This window comes from Dipteris shenzhenensis, chromosome 8 (genome assembly GCF_047967505.1).
Source record: "Dipteris shenzhenensis isolate YYH24624 ecotype China chromosome 8, Dip_SZ_1.0, whole genome shotgun sequence".
Lineage (NCBI taxonomy): Eukaryota > Viridiplantae > Streptophyta > Polypodiopsida > Gleicheniales > Dipteridaceae > Dipteris > Dipteris shenzhenensis.
The window spans coordinates 19,066,196-19,088,017 of record NC_141603.1 but is presented as its reverse complement, the minus strand read 5'-3'; the positions used below and the strand labels follow the sequence as shown (position 1 = coordinate 19,088,017).

The 21,822-nt window shown below is 41.9% G+C and overlaps 1 protein-coding gene across 2 annotated transcripts in view; it reads left to right on the top strand.

Annotated features, from left to right (window-relative positions):
* The window catches only part of LOC147899223 (uncharacterized), a 182,350-nt gene that overhangs the window by 47,656 nt on the left and 112,872 nt on the right, over positions 1-21,822 (top strand). For both annotated transcript variants that reach the window (XM_087377635.1, XM_087377636.1), the window contains 5 exons: positions 8,580-8,696; positions 8,896-9,046; positions 16,983-17,230; positions 17,355-17,546; positions 18,250-18,326. In XM_087377635.1, the coding sequence (XP_087233761.1) occupies positions 8,580-8,696; positions 8,896-9,046; positions 16,983-17,230; positions 17,355-17,546; positions 18,250-18,326 (785 nt within the window). The remainder of the gene's footprint in view (positions 1-8,579; positions 8,697-8,895; positions 9,047-16,982; positions 17,231-17,354; positions 17,547-18,249; positions 18,327-21,822) is intronic.

Genomic DNA, 21,822 nt, shown 5'->3' with positions numbered 1-21,822 from the left:
GGCGCTAGAGCGCTCCTACTCAGAAACAAGACACCGATTGGCCCCAAACGTTGGCGCCCCTTGCGGTGTTTATTTAACATTGATTTGAAGCCAAGCGGCTGATTACAAAGGTCTCTGGGAAGCTGCACCACAGGCAAACCAACGCCCGCAGACTCCCTGTCCAGCCCACCCTGTAATTCCCTGCTCAACTTCAAACGGTGAACGGCATCCAATCACTAGACAATCCTATATGCTCAGCCAACCAAAGTAAGCAACAGAGACCCCAATAGCATCCACTGTCTAAATCACTCCTGCAATCGCACATCCAAGTGCCCAACCAGCCAAACACGGCTGAACAACTGCAAGACAAAGCCCTCAACAGCTGAACTCTGGTGCAATCAAACAACCAAACACTTCCCAACGGGTTGCCACAGTCTATAGCCTCCCTGGCCACTGCCCAACAGCATAAATCAACCCTTCTTCATAAGCAAAGAAACCCAAACGCAATAACTAGCTAGCAACCAACCTGGGAACAACAAAAGCAAGCAAAGACATGCCTTCTTGTACCTAGAATCCACAGAAGAAAGGTCACCTTGGCCAGAAAACCAAGATCTTGTGGAGATAAGCTGATTCTACTCTGGCACAGCCCCAAGAGTAGCTTAGAAGCGAACACCCACACCTAGAAAGTTACCAAAACCAGTCACAATACCCAGAAAGCTCCAGAAATCAAGTCAAAATCTCCTGCAGAGCCTGAAAGCCTGAAAAATCAAGTTGCAGTTCACCCGGAGCAGCCTGGTCAAGTCCAGAACTCCTGGCACAGCCCTAGAACCAATCGCAGGCACCTGGAACAGCCTGGAAGAGCCCAAAAGCAAATTGCAAACTAGAAGAGACACCCTGGCAGAAATCGCCACCTGCCACAAGCTCCTGGATCAATTGTGATTTGCTCTAGTAGGCCCTGGATCACTTGGAACTGGCCCTTGGGTAAAAACGAATTTTCCTAGTAGGCCCTGGATCACCTGAAACTGGCCCTTAGGTAAAAACGAATTTCCCTAGCAGGCTCTGGATCACTTGAAACTGGTCCGTGGGTTAAAAAATGAATTTCCTTGGCAGGCTCTGGATCACCTAAAATTGGCCCCTGGGTAAAAAAGAATTTCCCTGGCAGGCTCTGGATCACCTGAAATTGGCCCCTGGGTAAAAACGAATTCCCATGGCAGGCTGTGGAACCTCCTGGTAAAAAGCGATTTGACTCTAGTAGCACCTGGCAGGCTCTGGCAGCTCCAAACTGATGAACTGGCTCCTCTGGAACTGATTTGGCCAACTGAAGCTAAAAGAAGGGTTCGCCCCCCCTTTTAAAGCCCTAGGCTCCAAAAAGCAGTGTTTTTTTTAATTGCACCACTCTTTTGATCCCTAAAAGTAGTTTTTTAATTGCACCACTCTTTTGGCCCCCATGTTGCACACTTTGGCCCTAGGAATTAATTGCCTAGAAACTGGGCGCACATTCACTATTTCCAAGGGCCCACTAGGAATTTTAATTCCCCAAGTCGTGCCCCATGGCCAGACCCTCGCGCCCCGGAGGCTCAAGGCATTCGCGCGCAAATTACGGGAGTTGCAAATCAAAAGTCCCAAAATTTCACGTCCTCGTGACACTGGAGTTGAGTTTCTGCCAAACAGGGGCCCTATGGTTTGGAAAATCGGCGTGTCATCCTATTAGCCCTGCTGAACCCAAGTAGACTAGAAGGAATATTCGTTTAACCTCCGGTTCAAGATATAGTGTGGCACTCATATCTTTAGCTAACCAATGGAAGTGTTCTCTCGCTCTCGAAGCCTCTAAATATGTTGAAAATCATAAGGGCTAAAGTTGCTTCTAGCCTCCTTGTTGGTGCAATATGATGCATTGTGTGGTTTCAACAGAGAGATGCAAGATGAGACGATGTGCAAAGTGCTTCCTAAACATAGCAATTGCAAGGAGAATGTATAGATTTGGGGTAATGTTGCAGGTGACAATTTGGTGCATCTCTTGAATGTAGGCTTGCTTATAAGCTGGCTGCATGGTAAATTGGCATGTGTGTGGCCATTTCATATAGTTGTAAAAATAGTTTGTCTTATCATGGCGTATGGATTTCTTTAGAAGACGTGCTATTTTCTGTCCACTTCTGCCTTGGGTTGGGGTGTTAGATGCTAGGGGGGCTATGTGGAACAGATCCTTTGGAATGCGAGCTGCTTCAACTTGTTATGACATCGTTGGAACCCTTACTATGGTTGTGGCTTTCTAATGACGAACTTGTACCAACCAATGGCACTACATGTTTGCTTTGATATAGGTGTAATACTTGCTAAAGTTGGATGTGTGCCATAATGAAGGTTCTTGCGAATAGAAAGAAAGAAAGAAAGAAATTTTATTAAAGTCTTCGGGAGACTGTGAAGGTCTATGAGACTAAAGATAACTAGTACAATGAGCATAATGGTGGTGGTCTCAAAACGGTCCGGCCAACCGTTTCTTCAAAAAAGTTATGAAGGATGGTGTGTCTAGTCCTGGTGCAAAAAATGTGTATCTATCTCCAGATGATACAAAAAAATGGAGCAGAAGGAGGGAGATACAAATATATATATATGCCTGTGGTGATCGTCAGAGGCCGATCATAGAGGGCCCGTCAAATGGGAGGTCGAAAAAACCCTGCGATAGAGTGAAGAGCACAAGGTAGGTACAATGGAGGGAAAGGAGATGGCAGTAAGGGCCACCTCTAACTATGCATGATTATGGAACTGCATCCCAATGGTGAAATCACCACTCACACTACTTATTTTCTAACTCCATAATTCCTTCATGTGCTTCTAGTTTACAATGCCCAAGTTTCTTGTGACAATTCAAACAAATTGTAGAGATTAAGAGGCTGCAAATTTCGGATGTCAAATATCACTCTAATATGGCCATGGTTGCTGCAATAAAGCTTCAGTTCCATCGTTACTCTGGTGTGTAGCTTACAGATCCTCTCTTCTTAACTAGTTTTCCTCCATTGGCCACTTCCCACCTCTGGTGAGGAGAATTAATTCTTATTGTACATATCATCTTTTATGCATTGAGATTCCAACTTCAACATACTTTTGAGGTGATTTCAAGCCTCGGCATTGTGCCCCTCAAAGTTTTTCCTAATTCTTTCAACAAATTCATTGATAGCTTTCCTAAGATGAAGTCCCGCAGCTCATTCTGTTTGAGTGTCTTCCTCTCTTAAGTTCTATTGTGAATAAGTGTCTTTGAAGCTGGTCTATCCTAGTGGCAATCTTGTTGATTCCTCACTAGGACAAGGAAAGAATAAATCAATAAGGCAGTTTACCAATACATGAGGGTGTCTGGTAAACAGATGGACATTTTGGGCTGATAATTGAAGGTATTTGATAATTGATGTTTCTTTTGAGATTACTCTGCTTGGACAATAACCATTGTGATAAACACATCATGAAATTGAGCTCTACTTCTTAAACTATGTTCTACCTATTAAAAGAATTTATTGTTTTTGTATAGGTGTTTGAAGAGTCGCTATTGTACTAAAGATGTGTCATGACAAGGAAAATGACCATTTTGTTAATTATAGATATTAGAACATTTTTCACAACGATGTTCCAATTTGGTATTGCAACATGTATTTGTATTCATGATGGACACCGAATATTGTTATGGTGGTGGATCATCCGAGTAGATAGGGCCTATTGAGCACCAAATTTGGGCATGTAACAATTATTTTATTAATAAAGTTGTGCACCCATGTGTCCAGGAGCAATAGGAAAGAGAAAGGTGCATTATAGTGCATTAAAATGGTAGATGCATGGGTCATAGGCTAAGGGTAGGTCTAAATGGGAAGATGGAACTTGAGTGATCTCGAGGGACATTAATGAAGGGATATCCCCCTTTATTGTGAATCTCACGTATCATTCTCTCTATCACCTTGCATTCATCCGCCATCTCTCTCCTACCTTGCATATAGGTCAATACAAAAATAAGTACTCTCACGAGGGCACCCTTCCCCCATTGAAGGGCCCAATCAGCATCGAAAATTCTGCATGCATTGCACACATTTGCATTCTTGTAAATCTGTTCATCCACATTTGGTATCAGATCGGTGATGATTCACCGTAGCGACGGAAGCAAGGAGAGAAAAGGAGGCTCCTGTACAGGCAGAGATTCTAGGCCTGGTTGGTTTGTGTGAGGACAACGTGAAGAGCCCATGTAAAGAGGGACCTACGTGAGCGGAAGGTGACGTTAGAGGAGAAGCTGTACGGACAGCAAGAGGCGCATAGCAACCCCGAGTAGGGCATGCCAAACAGGGAGGTTTTCCATGCGCTTAGTTATCCCGGAATCTGAGATCCCGAGTTTCAAAATTCTGAGATCCCAAACTGGAATTTTGATGTCTGCAAATCGAGTTCCTGAAACCTGAAATCTGAGATTTCAAAGTGAACTTTTGAATCTCTGCACACACAGCCTTGAAATTTGGAGGTTCTGGGGTAATGGATTTCTTCTTCCCTTTTTTTTTTTTGGGGGGGGGGGGTTGGGGGGCGCTCTTTGGACAGGGAACAGGGTGTCCTGAACCCCCCCCTAAAATGCACCCTTAAAACCCCTGCGTTCTCCCTAACGAAATGTCGGATTGGAATGAGGTTTTTAAGGGGTGATCTACCCACCAAGTACCCCCTATAACGGTCTTGAGGGATTCACTCAAATTAGGCAGCCCAAAGTGAATGCACTAGTTTACAGCATAAAAGAAGATGAGCCCAAAAGAGAAGGAAGAAGAGTTCATTTCAGGTTGTTTTTCGATCCAAATGAAGTGGGAGTCGGATAAGTACCACTAACCCTATAACCTTTGACTTTTGTTGTAAAATAAACCTCTATTTTGAAATTACAGCAAGTTATTTCCTTCAAAAAAAAGAAAAAGGAAGGAATGGAAGGGGAAGGGAGGTATAATAAGGAACTAGTCTCATTCTCTCCATTCCTAGAAGAAGAGAGGGAAAGAACACCATCACCTCCTCCTAAAGAGGATAGATTATGTGAGACTTCGATAACCCACTAATAGAATTACCTTCATCCTTCCTAGAAACTTGATAGAGAGTTCTCCTTTGGAAACGAGAGGAGAAATGAATCCATCCAAGAGCAAGGTGATGAGTTTACACCCTTCGCTCAAAATCCCTTTCACATGGATTATCATCCAAATGCGAGAAGAAGAAAAGTAGAGTCTAAGCTTATTTCTCAACTTAGCAACATGAGTGAGGAGTCTATAATGACAAAACTAGGGACTAAGAGAGTGCTAAATTGTGGAGATGCAGATTTGAATACTCCTTCGAAAAGTATCAAGCTTCAAACAGAGAGAGATTTGATATCCCTAAATATGATGGAGCAAGGGAGGCTGATAAAATTCTTAATTGGATTCGCCATTTTGAGCTGTATTTTGTCCACCAAGGCAAGCCTGATCAAGAGAAGCTTGCCACATTGCATCTACAAAAGGATGCTTTGATTTGGTGGTCTTTGTAACAAGTGGGAAGAGAGCCTATCCTTGAATGGGCTAAGTTTGTGGAGCATCAAAAAGCCACTTTCAAGGCATGAAGAGGATTCAACCTTCCATTTGGAAAGGTTTAGGCGATTCGACAATTAGAGTATTGCTGTATTTACAGCTAGGTTTTGGAAACTCTCTTTCAAGTTACTTGAAAAGAGTGAGTGAGGAAGATAGAAGAAATACATATTTAGCATCCCTAAGCCCGAAAAGGTTTGCGGTTGAAATGTTCAACCCAAGAGACCTCACTAAACTGGCTGAAATAGCAGAGAGGAAGTTGAATCCTCATGAATCCTTCAATAACGAAAAGGGAAAGGCTATTGTACAAAATGTAAACAACCAATCAAGTCCTGGGTGGGTATCATTTCCTTCCATGTCTGATGAAGAAAAGAAGAGACTGATTAAGGAAGGTAAATGTTTCGGATGTAAGAAACATAAGCCAAGGCATGCATGGCATAAATGTCCTATTCTATTGGCTAAAATTGCCAAGACCAATTCTATAAAGGGAAGACTAAAGCATCCAAGCAGGAGGGTGAGGCTTCTATCTCCTCATCCCAAAAACTTGTGGCGACTATCGAACCAAGAGTGAATGTTATCCATTCAGCCAACACCTTTGGTAGGTGTATGGATTTGTGAGATGGATAGAGAATAGTATATTCATTGTAGATAACGCATAGATAATAAATTATTTTCTCCTCCATGTAGGGCTTCTTATAGGATGAATAGGACAGAAATAGTACAGCTAGAAAAATAGATTGATGATCTGTAGAAGGAAAGATTAAATAGACTAAGTAGTTCTCCATTTCAAAATCATCTATAGCCAATGTTTACCTACTTCAATAACACATTTGGGTGAGAGAATGTTTTACTACTAACTAGTTTATACATACATACATACATACATACATATGTATGTATGTATGTATATATATGTATATATACATATGTATATGTGTCTTATATATATGTATATGTATATGTATATGTACATATACATATATATGTATATGTATATGTATATATATGTATATGTATGATTGGACTTATTCTAGTCTTACAAAGGTGTGTATATATATATATATATATATATATATGTATGTATGTATGTATGTATGTATGTATGTATGTATGTATGTACACACACACACACACACACACACACATATATATATATGTATATGTATATATATATATATATATATGTATACACACATATACATATATATATGTGTGTGTGTGTGTGTGTGTGTGTGTGTGTGTGTATGTAAGACTAGAACATATCCAATCGTACAAATTCAGATTTTTGTTGTTACAAGTGATTGAGAAGTTTTTTAAAAAGAGATTTCAGCAGCATGGTATTCAGAAGAGGGTTTTGAGCATAAGAGTTGAGATTACCAATTAATTGGCACATGAAGAATGTATGTCATCTGAGCATGAAGAGGTACTATAGTGATACTTCTACATTTTTGAAATTGAGGTGGCACTGAATACATAAGGTGGGGGGAAAGAGTTCTCCATGAGATGTCTGGTGGGTGTAAGTGCCTCACACAAAAAAGCCGGTTCTCAAAACAAAAAACATCAAGAGGAACCAGAGCTTGAAGATGAGATGTAAATTCTGATTCAGAAGAGATTGTGTATATCAAGAGAAGAATACTTATAGATTATGAAGAGGTGGTGCAAATGTAGAAGTAAAAGAGAAAGCGTACGCAAGGGAAAGAGATAAGAGATAATCCAGAAGATGACTTCTGCTCATTCAAGCAGGAGGGAGTGTCATCACAAGGAAATGTCCATTTTGTTAATTATAGACATTAGAATAGTATTACAATGATGTGCCAATCTGATGGTGCAACATGTTCTTGTATTTATGATGGGCACCGACCGATATTGTCATGGTGGTTGACCATCTAAGTAGGTAGGGCTTGTCGAGTTGCAGCCACTGATTCAGATGGCATCAAATTTGGACACATAACACTTAATTTATTAAAAAAGATATGCACCCACGTGTCTAGGGCCTAGGGGCAATAGGAAAGGGAAGGGTGCATTACAATGCATTAAAATGGTAGATGCATGGGTCATAGGCTAAGGATCAGTCAAATGGAAAGATGGAACTTTAGTGATCTTAGTGGACATTAATGAAGTTGTATCGTCCTTCATTGTGAATCTCACGTAGCATTCTCTCTACCACCTTGCAATCAGCGTCAAAATTCTGCATGCATTGCACACGTGTAAATCTGTTCCTTCACAAGACCAATAATAAATTACTTTCCTTGATGCCGATGTACATGGCCGCCCCTCTCATAATCAAATTGTCCAAGAGGGAACGCATTGACACTTTAGTCAATAACCCTGAAACGTTACAATGAAACTGCTAAGAAGGCGGGTCCTAAAAAGGATGATCATGAATAGGTGCAACGTGAAGATCAACATAGTTGACCACCATCCCTCAATGAGAAGTGAATGTATGCTAGATCCTCTCATAAGGATAAAAAGGACAGGCACACAACTAAGTACTACTCAGAAAACTACGACAAATCCAATGCTACGGATGTCACAATTAATATCCATGGAATGCTGATGCAAAGCACGTGACCTCCCTTGTGGCTCCTCCCTAGAAAGTTTCACTCCTAGCTTCCCTGGTAGTGGGAAGTTTAAAAAAGATATATTTTTTCCAATATTAGCTACTCAGAGCTGCAACAAAAGATCATATCATCAGCTTTGCCTGTTTTGTGTCATAGATCTGTTGGGTATTTTTATGGGCATTGAGAAGATTTTGTTTCATTCATTTACTTTCTCGGACTCCTGAAACAGGATTTGTGACCTAGTTGGTTTTTATAGGTCTATATTAATTGTATTGTTTAGTGGCAGGGGAATCTTTTGTTCTTGAGAACGAGAATGTCTTTGTAATTAATAAAGAGGATAGTCATTGCCATGTAATGTCTTTAGGTTTCCTTCTCTTTCGTTCTCTTTTTTGGCTTTGCATCCTCTGCTATAGCAAATTTGTAGGGCAGTTCAATTCCGTGAACAATGAAGCCATACTCAACTCCTTTAATTATGCATGTTTTACAGGCAGTACCTTTCCTTGTTGGCTGTCCTGCTTGCTTACGGAATTTCCTGAACCTATTTTGTGAGCTTTCATGTTCCCCAGACCAAGGTTCTTTCATCAATGTCACTACTGTGGAAGAGGTATTCATGGCTCTATATTATTCTTAAGTTTAATCGATCTTCTTTCATGTTTAAAGCAACTTAGGGCCATTTCAAACAAAGTAATGAACATTCAATCAGCACTTGTTGTGAATTGCATTATAGCTTGTGGGCATTTGTTTTTTAAGCCTCATATTGGCATATGCATTTACTCTTTGTTTATTTTACCTGGGATTTACAGGCAACAAACAGTTTAGTTGTTACAGGGATTGATTTCTTTGTGACAGAGGAATATGGCATGTTATTATATGAATCCTGCAAGGATGTTAAGTTTGGTGCCATGAATACAAGAGCCATGGACTTTATTGGTGGCGGTGCAAGAAGCTCCGAAGGTATGTGGCATTGTTAAGGTGTTGAGAATTTTGGGGTTTTATGCTGCTTTTATCTTGCTTTGGAGATCTGAGAGAAGGAAATTGCCAGTTATGGGTATGGTTCAGTTTAGAAGAAGTAAGAACTCGAATTCAAGTAGGTGGCCATTCCACTGGGTTGGATAAATCTCATATCCATTGTATTGGCTGATGATGACATACATCTCTCCATTGTATTTTCTGTTGATGACATAATCAGCCTGGTTAACTTCTATTGCACCATTTCTTTTTCCTTCAGTGAACAGGAAAAGCTGTTAGACTCTTCCTCTAATATTTGTATTCTATCTCATAGGCCATTTATTCTTCTGTAGGCTTAAAAGTTCTCTGCTGTGACCGCAATATTAAGCATTTACCATGCCAGGTCAAAATGTAAGGAGTCTTAGAGACCTTCTTGATTGACATTGAGGTCAAGCAAGGGTGCCCACTCTCTCCCACTTCGTTTTGCGTATGTATAGATGAGTTAGAGAAAATGGTAATGAAATATGCTTATAGAAAGAGGGGATCTCAAGGCGCTTGATCGGGAGGACAATCCTTGTATTTCTTTTATATTAGATGATTTTGTTCCTTTTGGCCTGCCGTTAGGTAGCCGTAGTGAAGGTTCAACACCCCTTGATTCGCTGGCCCTACTGAGGGAAGGGCGGCTAGAAGAAACTCTCTTTAACTGCGAGGTGTTGGTTGTGAGTACACCACTCCCCTTGGGCCTTTCGAGCTACAGGTCTTTGGAGTCCCGCTCCCCCGCCCCCCCTTTGCATTTCCTTGACTCTCTCTTCTCATCTCCATTCCCTCCTTCCTTTACCTCTGTTCCCTTTCGGCTTGTAACATGCAACGGTTAATGATTGTGTAATCGCAGCGAGACCTTCTTTAAACCTTTGTGCGAGGCGTATGTGTATGCACCATAAAGAGGAAGAGAGAGATTAGGGTTAGAGAGAGAATGTAAGCTAAAGAGAGCTGAAGATTGCACTAAGAAAGAACCGAAAACTGTAAAAGAAAGCTGCTCAAACAGAAACCCCAAACCTCTAATCTGAGCCAGGCTATGATGCTGCGTGGACACCTTCCTGGATTGCCTTAGGGAACGCCATCAAAAGATTTTTGTGACCGGTGCAGCTTTGTAGGCCTTCCGCGACCTACAACGGTTGGTCACTACACGTCCTGTTATGAAAATCACGTCTTGGGAGATCCATTCTTGGTCATTACCGATGCAAGCAATGTAGCCATTGGGGCAGTTTTACAGCAAGAAGAATGACCCTTGGCATACTACAGCAGAAAGTGCAACCCTGCTGAAAATAATTACTTGATCTACAATAGAGAATTACTCGGCATCATCTAGGCATTGAAACACTGGAAGCCGTTCCTTTATGGACGGACCTTCACAGTCAAGACAGACCACGAGGCCTTAAAGTAGCTGCAGACAATGCCCAGCTCATAGTGGAGCGATTGGCATCCCTGATGGAGTCAAATCTTTCAGCCATTCGGGGGCACGATTGAATATGTCCCTGGAAAGGATAACCCCATCGTCGATGCTCTAAGCAGCAAAGCCTCCATTGCAACATTAGAAAAGGCCACTATACTAGAAATTTAAGGGAAAGACCTTGACTCTATGAAAACACAGTTGCGGACTTTGCAGAGTTTGGGACTCAGTATCATTTTGTTTTGACCCTTGCATCCGGCCATTATTCACTCCAAGATGGATGGTTATCCTACAAGCATAGACTTTGTGTTCTCAAAGACAAGCGGCAGGCTCTGCTCCATGATGCCCATGATGCCTTCACAAGTGGCCATAGAGGCATCAATAGTACATCGGAGAAACTAGAGCGATATTTTTACTGGCCCAAAATGCGGAAGGATGTATATAGTTTTGTGCAGAGATGCCAAATTTGCCAGAAAGTAAGAGTGTCCCATTAGAAGGCAGTAGGATTGCTTCAGCCCTCACTGATCCCTGAAGGTCCTTTCCAGAACATCACGTGGATTTTGTGGGACCCCTTCCCGCATCTGCAGGCACGCGAAACACTCAATGTCTAACCGTTGTTGATTGTTTTAGCAAATTTTGTATGCTTATTCCATGCAAGCAGACGGCCAGCGTAGAAGATGTAGCCCGCTTATTTATCAGGTATTCGTACCCGATCGGAGGATTGCCACGAACCATTACCATGGATAGAGATTCCAAATTCACCTCACATCTATGGAGGGCTCTGTTTGATAACTTTGGCACGAAGCTCCATATGTTCACAATGCTTTTCCCCCGCAATATATAACCAATTGGCTTTTAATGTACTAAAATCGTATTATCATGATGCGCAGTCCAAGTGGGAGCAATACCTTCCATGAGTACATGTCATATTGAAAGATGCTTATTCATCGAGCGGGGGTTGTACCCCATATGAAGCAGCTTTCAGCAAGAGGTTCTCTTCACTCCTCACCAAGATAATATACCAATTTCTCAAAGCCAATAAATCCATGGCCGGGATCACGGAGTCAATTAAAGACCACCTCGCCAAAGCACAAGCAACGTACACGCACCAAGCCAATAAGTCTCAACGAGATGCCAACTAAATAGAGGGTGATTGGGTTTATCTAAGGATTATAAAGCAAAGGTTAAAACAAGTGGGCAAGGAATGCCCTAAGTTATCCTTCAGAAGTTTCGGACTAGTCCCCATCATTAAGAAGATCAACGACGTCTCTATGAAGCTTTGGTTACGAGAGAGGTGGACGATGCATAACGCCTTTCACGTGGCACAGTCGAAGCCGTATATTGGCCCAGCACTCAATGATATGCAGAGCCCGAGGTGATCGATGATGCAGAAGTCATAGAGCCAGAGCAGATTCTCCTCCACAGATGGAAGCATGGGTCAAGATGCCGGATTCACGAGAAGTTTGGAGATGGAGGAACCCATGAAGCGGTGTGGCTAGATGAAAGTTTCTTCTAGGAGTTTTCACAGATATTGGCGGACTACTTGGAGGCCATGAAATTACCGCCAAGTTAAGGAGGAGGGAATGTCACATGCACCCCTGCGCTTGGGTGCAAGGTGACAGTTCGTTTCATCAACAAAGTGCAAATAGTTCCCTATTATAGGATATTTTGTCGTATGCCGTGACCCCATTGTGAGCCCTGGTCCAGGGACAGTAAGGCACGAGCTACGTAGGTCAATCTCTTAGCCTATGTCAAGTTAGAAGTCAAGTCCTTTTTCACTAGTAGTCACTGGAGAACAGCAGGTTAGTGTTTTCACCTTAGGGTTTTAGCTAGGTCTAGGTCTCAGCCTAGGGTAGGAGCCTAGAAGGGCCCCCTAGGGTTGGTGGACTAAGGATTGGGACAGGAGCAGCTAAGGAGCGAGCCCCAAAAGGGCCCTTGAGGCAGCTCTCCATGAAAGGAAATGGTCATGGAAAGGCTGCCTTTTGCTACTCCCTAGGCAACCAAGGGGTGGGGAAATGAGCCTAACCAACCAGCCAACCAGCCGATTGGCTGGTTGGCTCAGCCTACCAGGCCCCCACACCCCCCTATATAAAGGGGGACTGGCTCAATTCCCCTTAGATCAGCATCCTTCCTCCAGCTCTTAGCCCTTCCAAATGCCCCTTGCAAGACAGCCATCAGTTAAACAGGATCATACGGTAGCTCCATACATGTCAGACGGGGGGGGGGGGGGGGGATCAGGAGCCCCTCACCAAGATCCAATTCTAGGGCGACTACTTCTTGAGAGTATCGGAGGATGGACTCATCATCAGATCCAGTACCTCGAGGATAGAGGAGTCTGACATGCTTTGAGGATTGCCATTGGATAGTTGCGGGTCACATCCCATCAGCTGAGGATTGAGATAGGGAGGGCTGTAGGTGTACCCAGAGAGCAGCGGATTTGCAGATTTTGCACGTTGGATGAGGTCGAGACAGAGGAGAATTTTCTATGTATTTGCCCAGCCTACTAGGAGATCTGGGGACGATACCTGCCTCTTTCAAGAGGGGCATGGCTTTGGTCAAGTTTGATGTGTGATCCACTTCCATGACTAGATCTGCATTGGACTCTACATGCTTGAGATGCGAGGACACAGAGAGACGCTATTGCCACAAATCAGAGAGCAGCAGGAGGCGACCACCCCATAGGTCACTGAGGTAGACTGAGCACAAAGACATGTCACATATTACTATGCATTTGAGTAAGCTTCAGGACACAATGGAGTAGAGGAGGAGGAATTAGTTGATATGAGGGCAGCGTGGATCAGTAGAGAGAGTCGACACAACACCCCCGAGTGAGGGGCATAGAGACCACACCTGACACAGAGGGGGAGCAGAGCACATATGATTGAGGTCCGGCCCATCTCAGTCCTCCTCAGAGGGGACTTCCAGAGGCGAGGTGTAACTCTTGACATAGCCCACTGGATCCAGAGATCGAGGAGAGCACCTCCTCGACATATACAGATCCGAGATATCCTTGCAGCTCATCGGAGAGCCACCACAGTGCCGAGCTTCGGTTTCTAAGCCTCAACTCTCAGTCTGTACTTGAGTTTTGAGTTTTGTTTGAGCTCTGAAGCTTTGTAGTTCTAGCTTATCATAGTACTCAACAAGGGCCTTACTGCGCCCTTTGCTTCAGCCCTCTGCGGCTTGTATGAGCTTTTTTCGCTTGATGTACTTTGTCCCATAGGCCCACAAGGTGTTCCGAGGACGTTAATGTCTTTCTTTCTCTCTCTCAAGGCAATCTTGATTTAGTTGGTTTGTATATGGTTATAGAGAAGATAAATGATAATGTGTACCGATTGCAATTCCTTCAAAGAATTGATCATTAGCGTGATTAAAATAATGAATCTCGAAGCAATTGCAACTCCTTAAAAGAATTGATCATTATTGTGATTAAAATAATGAGTCTCAAACCGATCATCATCATGATTAAGATAGTGAGGCTCTATCACATAGCTTAAATGAATGCTTTGATGATTGCGACTGTATAGATAATTTGACTACCTATGATCCATTAGAAACCAAATTGGTTTTAATTAAAGAGGACTATGTCTTTGCAACTGCATCTATGATAAATACTGAACCCCATGGAAGGATAGGTTCGAGGAGGATGATTGCTGAGAGAGCATAGGTAGTCATGGGAAACGATTCCCTACCTTAAATACACGAGGACATAAATCGTCAATTTAGGAATGAAGCAAGCAGGCTATGTCCCAGGCCGTAACTAGTTATCTTGTATCTAACTTGGATGATGCATTCATCTAGGCATAATAGGTTGAGTCAAGGTAATTGACCCTCAAGACTGAAGGCCACTACAAGTGGTGTCTATGGGGGGTCTACAATGGTTACACAAGCCTTGCCAAATATACCTATAGGGACTAGCTATGTAAGTCGTTTGAGCCTCATTATTTGGCTGTCATTATTGTGGTGCATGGATGCCTTAGTGACAACTATAGACCTAGGCTTCAGCATGAGTGTATTTAGAGTCACCAGAAAACATGTTTCGGACATCAGAAACATCTTAGAAACGTTTCTGTCCGGAACTGCCCGTTTTTTGGTGAAACTCCAAAATTAGGGTTTTGGGTCAAAATTTGTCATCGGTCTATTTCGGGCTGCTGTTTATTGCTCCCTGCCTGCGCCTTGCTGTCTAGCTGCTCCAGCTCTCTTCCTCTCCTTTGCTTGCCTCGTTATCCTGCATCCCTTTGCTTGCTCTCAATCCCTTCCTCTATGCAAGCTGCAACCCAGCCAGCTCTCCTCGCTCCTTTGCTTCAGCTTGCTTCTTCAGATTAGACTTTAGTATTAGAGTTTATATGTACTAGAATTCAATATTCAGAATATAGATAGATAGATAGAGAGAGTGAGAGAGAGGGTCGTGTGTGTGTGTTACAAGTTACACAGTAACAATATCATGCCGCACAATGTCGTGCGTGCGTGTTGTAAGTTACACAACAACAATATCATGTTAGAAACTAAAGCTGGAGAGTGTTGTCACTTGGTACAATGTCCCAGATCCGGGGATGCATTTTTCATGGTTGGGCCTTGGTTACAGCTCTTTGTATGGTGTCAAGTATCATGGAATGTTGTGTTACTGAGCGGGGAGGGGGAAGCGTGGCCTTTCTTCTATGTCTAGAGCATATATGTGATCTGTTGCAAAGATTTATTGGTCTTTCAGTCCGGGGACGAGCATTTTCCGAGCGAAATCTTCCGAGCGTCCGAGCAAAGGAAAAAAAAAGCTTCCAACTATGCAAAAATATGACAAAAATGGATCACAAGAAAACATAGTTTCACTTAGAAATATGAAAAGTATTATAGGAATCCCTATTTTATACATGAATATTTACGTGAATCTTTGGGAATGGTGAGAACATAATGGGATGGCTTTTGAAGAAACCCACATGTAGAGTAGATTTCTCTATGAAAATTCCTTTATAATCCTTCTTACAACTTTTTACTTAATAGGGGGTGGCATTGAAAAACCTCTCTCCACCTATCTTCATGAAAGGGTTTCTCCAAAGAAAACTCATTGAAGCAAGCCATCAAGGTAGTTTCGCCAACGAAACCCCTTTGAACAAGGTCTTTCAAGGTAGTTTTGCTGGCGAAACTACCTTAGACATCACTTTTAAAAGTGACATCATAACTTTCACATCCAATGTCCAAATATAGTCATTCAGCCACTCAAATTGATCGGAAAACCTCATTTGAGCACATCTATGGGGTTATATTTTGGAAAACCCTCCATATATAGTATTAAATATTACATGTATTTTATGAGAGTGATATATAAGCAAGCCCAAGTCAATACTTATTTACAGTAATTTAAACTTCCATAGAAACATGTCCATAAATATCTTGTTATTAATACTATAAAAACACTTGAAAGATATTGCCATATGATATAAATGTGTTTAATAAGTAATTATTTATGTATAATATTATTATATTGAGAGTGATTATGAGGGACGTTTCTTAAATGAATTATTTTTCAATACTTTTTTAAGGTATTAATAAGGGTACAAAGGGATGTCTATGAATAAGAAGATTTATGTTATGTAAAAATGAATGAGTGACTAGTCTGTATAATTTTATGATAAAGGGATCTAACTCTAATGAAAATAAAAGTGTAGAAACTATGTTTCTTAAAGAAATACTATTTTTAAAATCTCTTGAAAAACACGCTCGTATAAACCTGCTCATAGGTTTTTGCTCATAAAATTGACGCATCCTTTCAGTCCTCACTGCTAGCCTCCTGATTGTAAAACTCTCATGCACATTTCTAAGGGTACACGTAAAAATTTGTTTGGATCAGAAAGATGAGTCCTTTGGTAGGCTGTGACCTTGTGAGAAAAGTGAATCTCCTCATGATGTAGTGGTGCACATAGATGGAATATCTGGATAGTCAATTGTGATGCTGTGATCCATTTGTATTGAAACTATGACTAGCTGAGCCTAATTTAATGGTAGATGAGAATCGCTGATGGGGCCCGAGTAGTGGTTATTTTTTAATGCTATGCCTTTTGTTTTTGTTTCCCCACCTCATGGATGCTAGAGATGAGTGGTTTTCTCCATAAAAGCAATTGAGATCCCTGAATGTGTCTGCATCTATTTATAATCGGAACTTGCTCTCACTGGTTCTGATGTTGGGGCGCGCGTGTGCGCGCACACAGGCACACTCACACTCACTCTCACTCACTCACACTCACGCACACAAGATGTTAAATGGGTTTCAATACATCATTGTCTACTTAGGTTGAATCTTCTTGCTTCTTGTACTGTGTAATTTAAGTAGCATCCTTGCCCTCTGAAGTAGTTACTGTGTTGATTTGTTTACCAGACAAGTTATGTCACTATTGTGAAAGATGTAAGGCATCAGCAGTTGCTGTGCTTCCTTGCTAAGTTTTTTTTAAAGAGGCTCCATCTTACGCACTGAAGTCCTGTACTGTCCAATTGTGTTTTGTGCAGAATGGTTTACCTTTATAGGTAGACAAGCAGGGATTAATGAGCCAGGTTCCCCATTCGCAATTCGTTTCACATCATCTATTATGAACTCGTCCTCTATGAAACCTCTCAACATTTCAGTGGTTCCATGTGGGGACTCCTTGTTGTCTTGTTCATGTGGGGACTGCCCTTCAGCAAGCTTTTGTTCAGAAACACCTTCTCCTACGTCCAATGATACTGGTCATTGTTCTGTGCATATTGGCTTCATTCAGGTGTACTCTTGTTTGGAAATGTTCTTTTGATGGAATGTTTTTTATGAAAATGTGTCTTTCATTAATATTCTTACTGGTGGTATATGCCCACCTGATTCTCACAGGCAGCCTTACATGTTGACAGGTCTGGTGTATTGATTTGGCAATGGTTATTATGTACATTTTGGTGGTTGCTGCCATGTTGACCTTTCTGTTGTCAACCTGCAAATGGAAAGAAGACTCAGGACAAAGTATGAGGGAACCTCTTCTTGATTTTGAGGAGGAGAGTGAATTACACTCTATAAGTGACAATGGAGTAGAAATTTCAAATGTGCAGGTAATGGGACTTTTTAGGGACGACTTGAAAAGACTTAACATATTTAGACTTGACTGTAAAACAAAGTTCTACCTTAAAGTGCAACTTTTGAAGGCATGCAATGCACATATATATCTCCATAGTAGGATAAATACTTGCCTCTAATGTTAAGAATCATATGTGTCACTGGTAATCGTACCATATGCCAATAAAGCCTTTATGCTCTTGAACGTTCTAAACCCCAAAGTAAATAAGGACCTTAAAATCTCTTAGAAATTATGCAGTGCTCCTTCCAACATATCAAAAGACTAAAGATTTAAGTAAAGGTCCTTCAAGTTTATGAAGAATTCCAAGTTAATATTTTTGTGAAGAATTTAGTGCCTTGACACCTGCACATATTTGTATTAAATAATTCTGTTCATCTAATAAGAGAATGATAGGTGGTGTGGTGGCAGTGCTTTGAAAATGTGGTTGAGTCAGACATCTCTTGATTGGTGTAAGGGATCGTAATGAATCTTCTAAATCTGTGTAATGGAGGGTCTGCATACATTGGTCAAAATGTGGAAAGCTGATGACATTTTTTTCTCTGATAAGTACTACATCTGAAATTGTAAGTTTGGGCTAATCTAGTCTTATGAAGAAAACATAAGTCCACCCAGAAGGCACAAGAATGGTGCCAACAGTATTTCTCTCCTGGTCAGCTGTGTCTTCCCTGGTGTGTCAGGTACTTGAAAATGAGGTTGCAAGAAAACCAGGTGTTCAGAAACCTTTTATACACGATCTATTGTCCAGATTCTTCAGGTGCATATTTTCAAAAGGTCTTAAGGACCTGGCCATCTGCTCTGTTGTCAGTTGTATTTTTCACATTTATTTTAAACATTAAACAAATTCTATCAACTTGTGAAAGATGATTGGGGTTTCTGTTTGGGCAATCTATTTTACTTGAATGATCCACTGTTCAGTTAACAGGACACGGATTATTTAAAGAAAATGTCTTACACACTTTACAAGTTTTCCCTGCATGCAATACCAAAGCACTTGCTTTTTGTCAAGGTTAGTTCCACTTGGGATGGTTTTATGTTCAGGCTAACCAGATTGAGCAGATTTTGAAGGAAGCATGGTGTGTGTGTGTGTGAGAGAGAGAGAGAGAGAGAGAGAGAGAGAGAGAGAGAGGCTAGGGTTAGAGGAGATGATACTCAAATGAAGACATTATGAAAGTTTTCATTCATTCATCAAGTATGATATGACAAGTGAAGTACAACCCTTTACAGGCTACACACACTTTTTTTTTTTGGTGAAAGCACATTTCTATATTATTAACATGAAATCAATGTACATGACATTAGACTCCAAAGGAGAGTCCAATGGAAGAACTCAAAAGCAGCCAGAAAACACTTCAAGGCTAGTAGCATCCAAGTCCCTTGCAGCAAAACTATCATATAAGGATTGCTTGAGGGACATTCTGAAGAAAACATATGCCTGAGGAAACTGTTGACCCATTCTAGAATGCAATCTCTGTGTCCAAATGGTCCATAGTACCCAAAAGTGAGTCCAGTGAAAGAAGAGTTTCCCAAATCTGATAGAGGGAAACGGAAGTCGCAGCAAATGAGAAACATGAGTGATCAATATGCGAGAGTGCGGGCAAGACCATAATAGATGAGGAACTGTCTCGCGGTGATGAGAGCAACGGGGGCAGGAAGGGGAAGCAATGCGGCGTGCTGCCAATTTCACCCCAATGGAAAAAGCTCCCACTATACATCTCCAAAAGAAAAGCCTCTGTTTCAATGGCAATTTGGCTTTCGAGATTTTCATGAGTCGTGATTGCCACCAAGATAAAGGCCTATCCAAATTCCAAAGAGTGTTGGCATGCTTGTCAATCCATGGCGGTGGAAGAAGAAATCTGTAGACCTTCGAGGAGGCTAGATTATGCATTGAAAGCGAATGGGTAGCAGGAGGTAAGGAGGTCAAATTCCAGTCCAGTAATCTGTCCTGTACAAACAGTGGAGGAACCGGAACAAATGGCTGCAACATAGTTGAAAGTATTCTCCAAATGGACCTATGATGCAGACCCAAGGAGAATGTCCTGCAAGCTTGTGGAAATGAAAGCATGTAACCTTGTTGATCCACAACATCTCCAACAAATCTTACAGGCTACACACTTTGGTGAAAGCAGATGACTATATTAACATAAAATCAATGTACATTAGACTCCAAAGGAGAGCCCAATGAAAGAACTCAAAAACAGTGAGAAAACACTTCAAGGCTAGTAGCATCCAAGTCTCTTGCAGCAAAACTATCGTATAAGGATTGCTTGAGAGACATTCTGAAGAAAATATATGTCTGAGAAAACTGTTGACCCATCCTGGAATGCAGTCTCTGTGTCCAAATGGTCCATAGTACCCAAAAGTGAGTCCAGTGAAAGAAGAGGAATGGAGACATCTGAGATGAGAAGCATCCAAACATCTAGAAGAGTTTCCTAAATCGGATAGAGGGAAACCGAAGCCGCAGCAAATGGGAAATATGAGTGATCAATATGCGAGAGTGTGGGCAAGACCATAAAAGGTGAGGAACTGTCTCTCAGTGATGAGAGCAACGGGGGCATGAAGAGGGAGCAATGCGACGGGCTGCCAATTTCACCCCAATGGAAAAAGCTCCCACTATACATCTCCAAAAGAAAAGCCTTTGTTTTAATGGCAATTTGGCTTTCCAGATTTTCATGAGTCGTGATTGCCACCAAGATAAAGGCCTATCCAAGTTCCAAAGAGTGTTGGCATGCTTGTCAATCCATGGCGGTGGAAGAAGAAATCTGTACACCTTCGAGAAGGTCAGATTATGCATTGAAAGCGTATGCGTAGCAGGAGGTAAGGAAGTCAAATTCCAGTCCAGTAATCTGTCCTGTACAAACAGTGGAGGAACCGGAATAAATGGCTGCAACATAGTTGAAAGTGTTTTCCAAATGGACCTATGATGCAGTCCCAAGGAGAATGTCCTGCAAGCTTGTGGAAATGAAAGCATACATCCTTGTTGATCCACAACATCGCCAACAAGTCTTATGCCCAATTTCATGAGATTGTATGCTTTAATAGGTGCCTGTAGAGCGAGAGGTGATTCAAACACCTTGCTCCAATGGATGCTTTCCAAGCAAAAAGAATTACCATGATGAGAGGAAGCACCTGTCCATTTAGCGCGCGCGCGCACACATGGAGGAACTGGAACAAATGGCTGCAACATAGCTGAAAGTGTTCTCCAAATGGACCTACGATGCAGGCCCAAGGAGAATGTCCTGCAAGCTTGTGGAAATGAAAGCATACAACCTTGTTGATCCACAACATCACCAACAAATCTGACGCCCAATTTCATGAGATTGTATGCCTTTAATAGGTGCCTGTAGAGCGAGAGGCAATTCAAACACCTTGCTCCAATGGATGCTTTCCAATCGAAAAGAATTACCATGATGAGAAGAAGCACCTGTCCATTTTGCATATGAGAGAATTCTTTTCCAATCATGAATAAAAGCAGAAGAAACAGGGCAACCAGGAATTTTCCCTTGAAATGTGAACATGACTACTTCCCAGTGATCTGTAATCCAATGCCCATATGCATGAGTCGCCATGTTTCCACACATAGCTGCTAACATAATAGCCCATGGCTGTTTTTGCTGAAGAAAATCAGCAATCATAGTGCTCTTTCTTGCCAACATATGAACCTGGAGATTGAGAATATTCAGCCCCCCATGAGTCTTCGGTGAACAAATGGACTGCATAGGTAGTAGTCGCAAGGCCTTTTTATGAGATTTGCTTTTCCAAAATATCTCCATAGCCTGGGACATATAGGAAGCCAAATGCTTGAAAGACCAGGGAAGAAGAGGCAAATAAAATTGCACATATGCCATAATGATGGACTGTACTATCCGAAGTCGAACATGTAGAGGCCAAGTGGACAAATGCCAGTCTTCGAGCTTCTTGTTAATCTTTTGAAGCACCCATTTGAGCTGTTGATGCGGGGTAATATTCCAGCCAATGGGGTAGCCTAGATGCCTGACAATAGTATGGGAAGAGATAATGTGGCCTGGCCAGAGAAGTGCATGCCAATCAGCTTCTTTCAAAGCTTGAAGTTTTGATTTCTGGAAATTGATGTGCAGTCCAGCAGCTATGCCAAAGTCGTTCAGCGTGTGCATTAAATGAGAAAGGTCACTTTGAGAATTCCTGGGCATAAAGTATGAATCATCAGCATATGCCTGTGCAAGAAATGACTGTGCCCCTGGGATTTGCAAGCCATGAAGCTGTCCTGTGTCTGC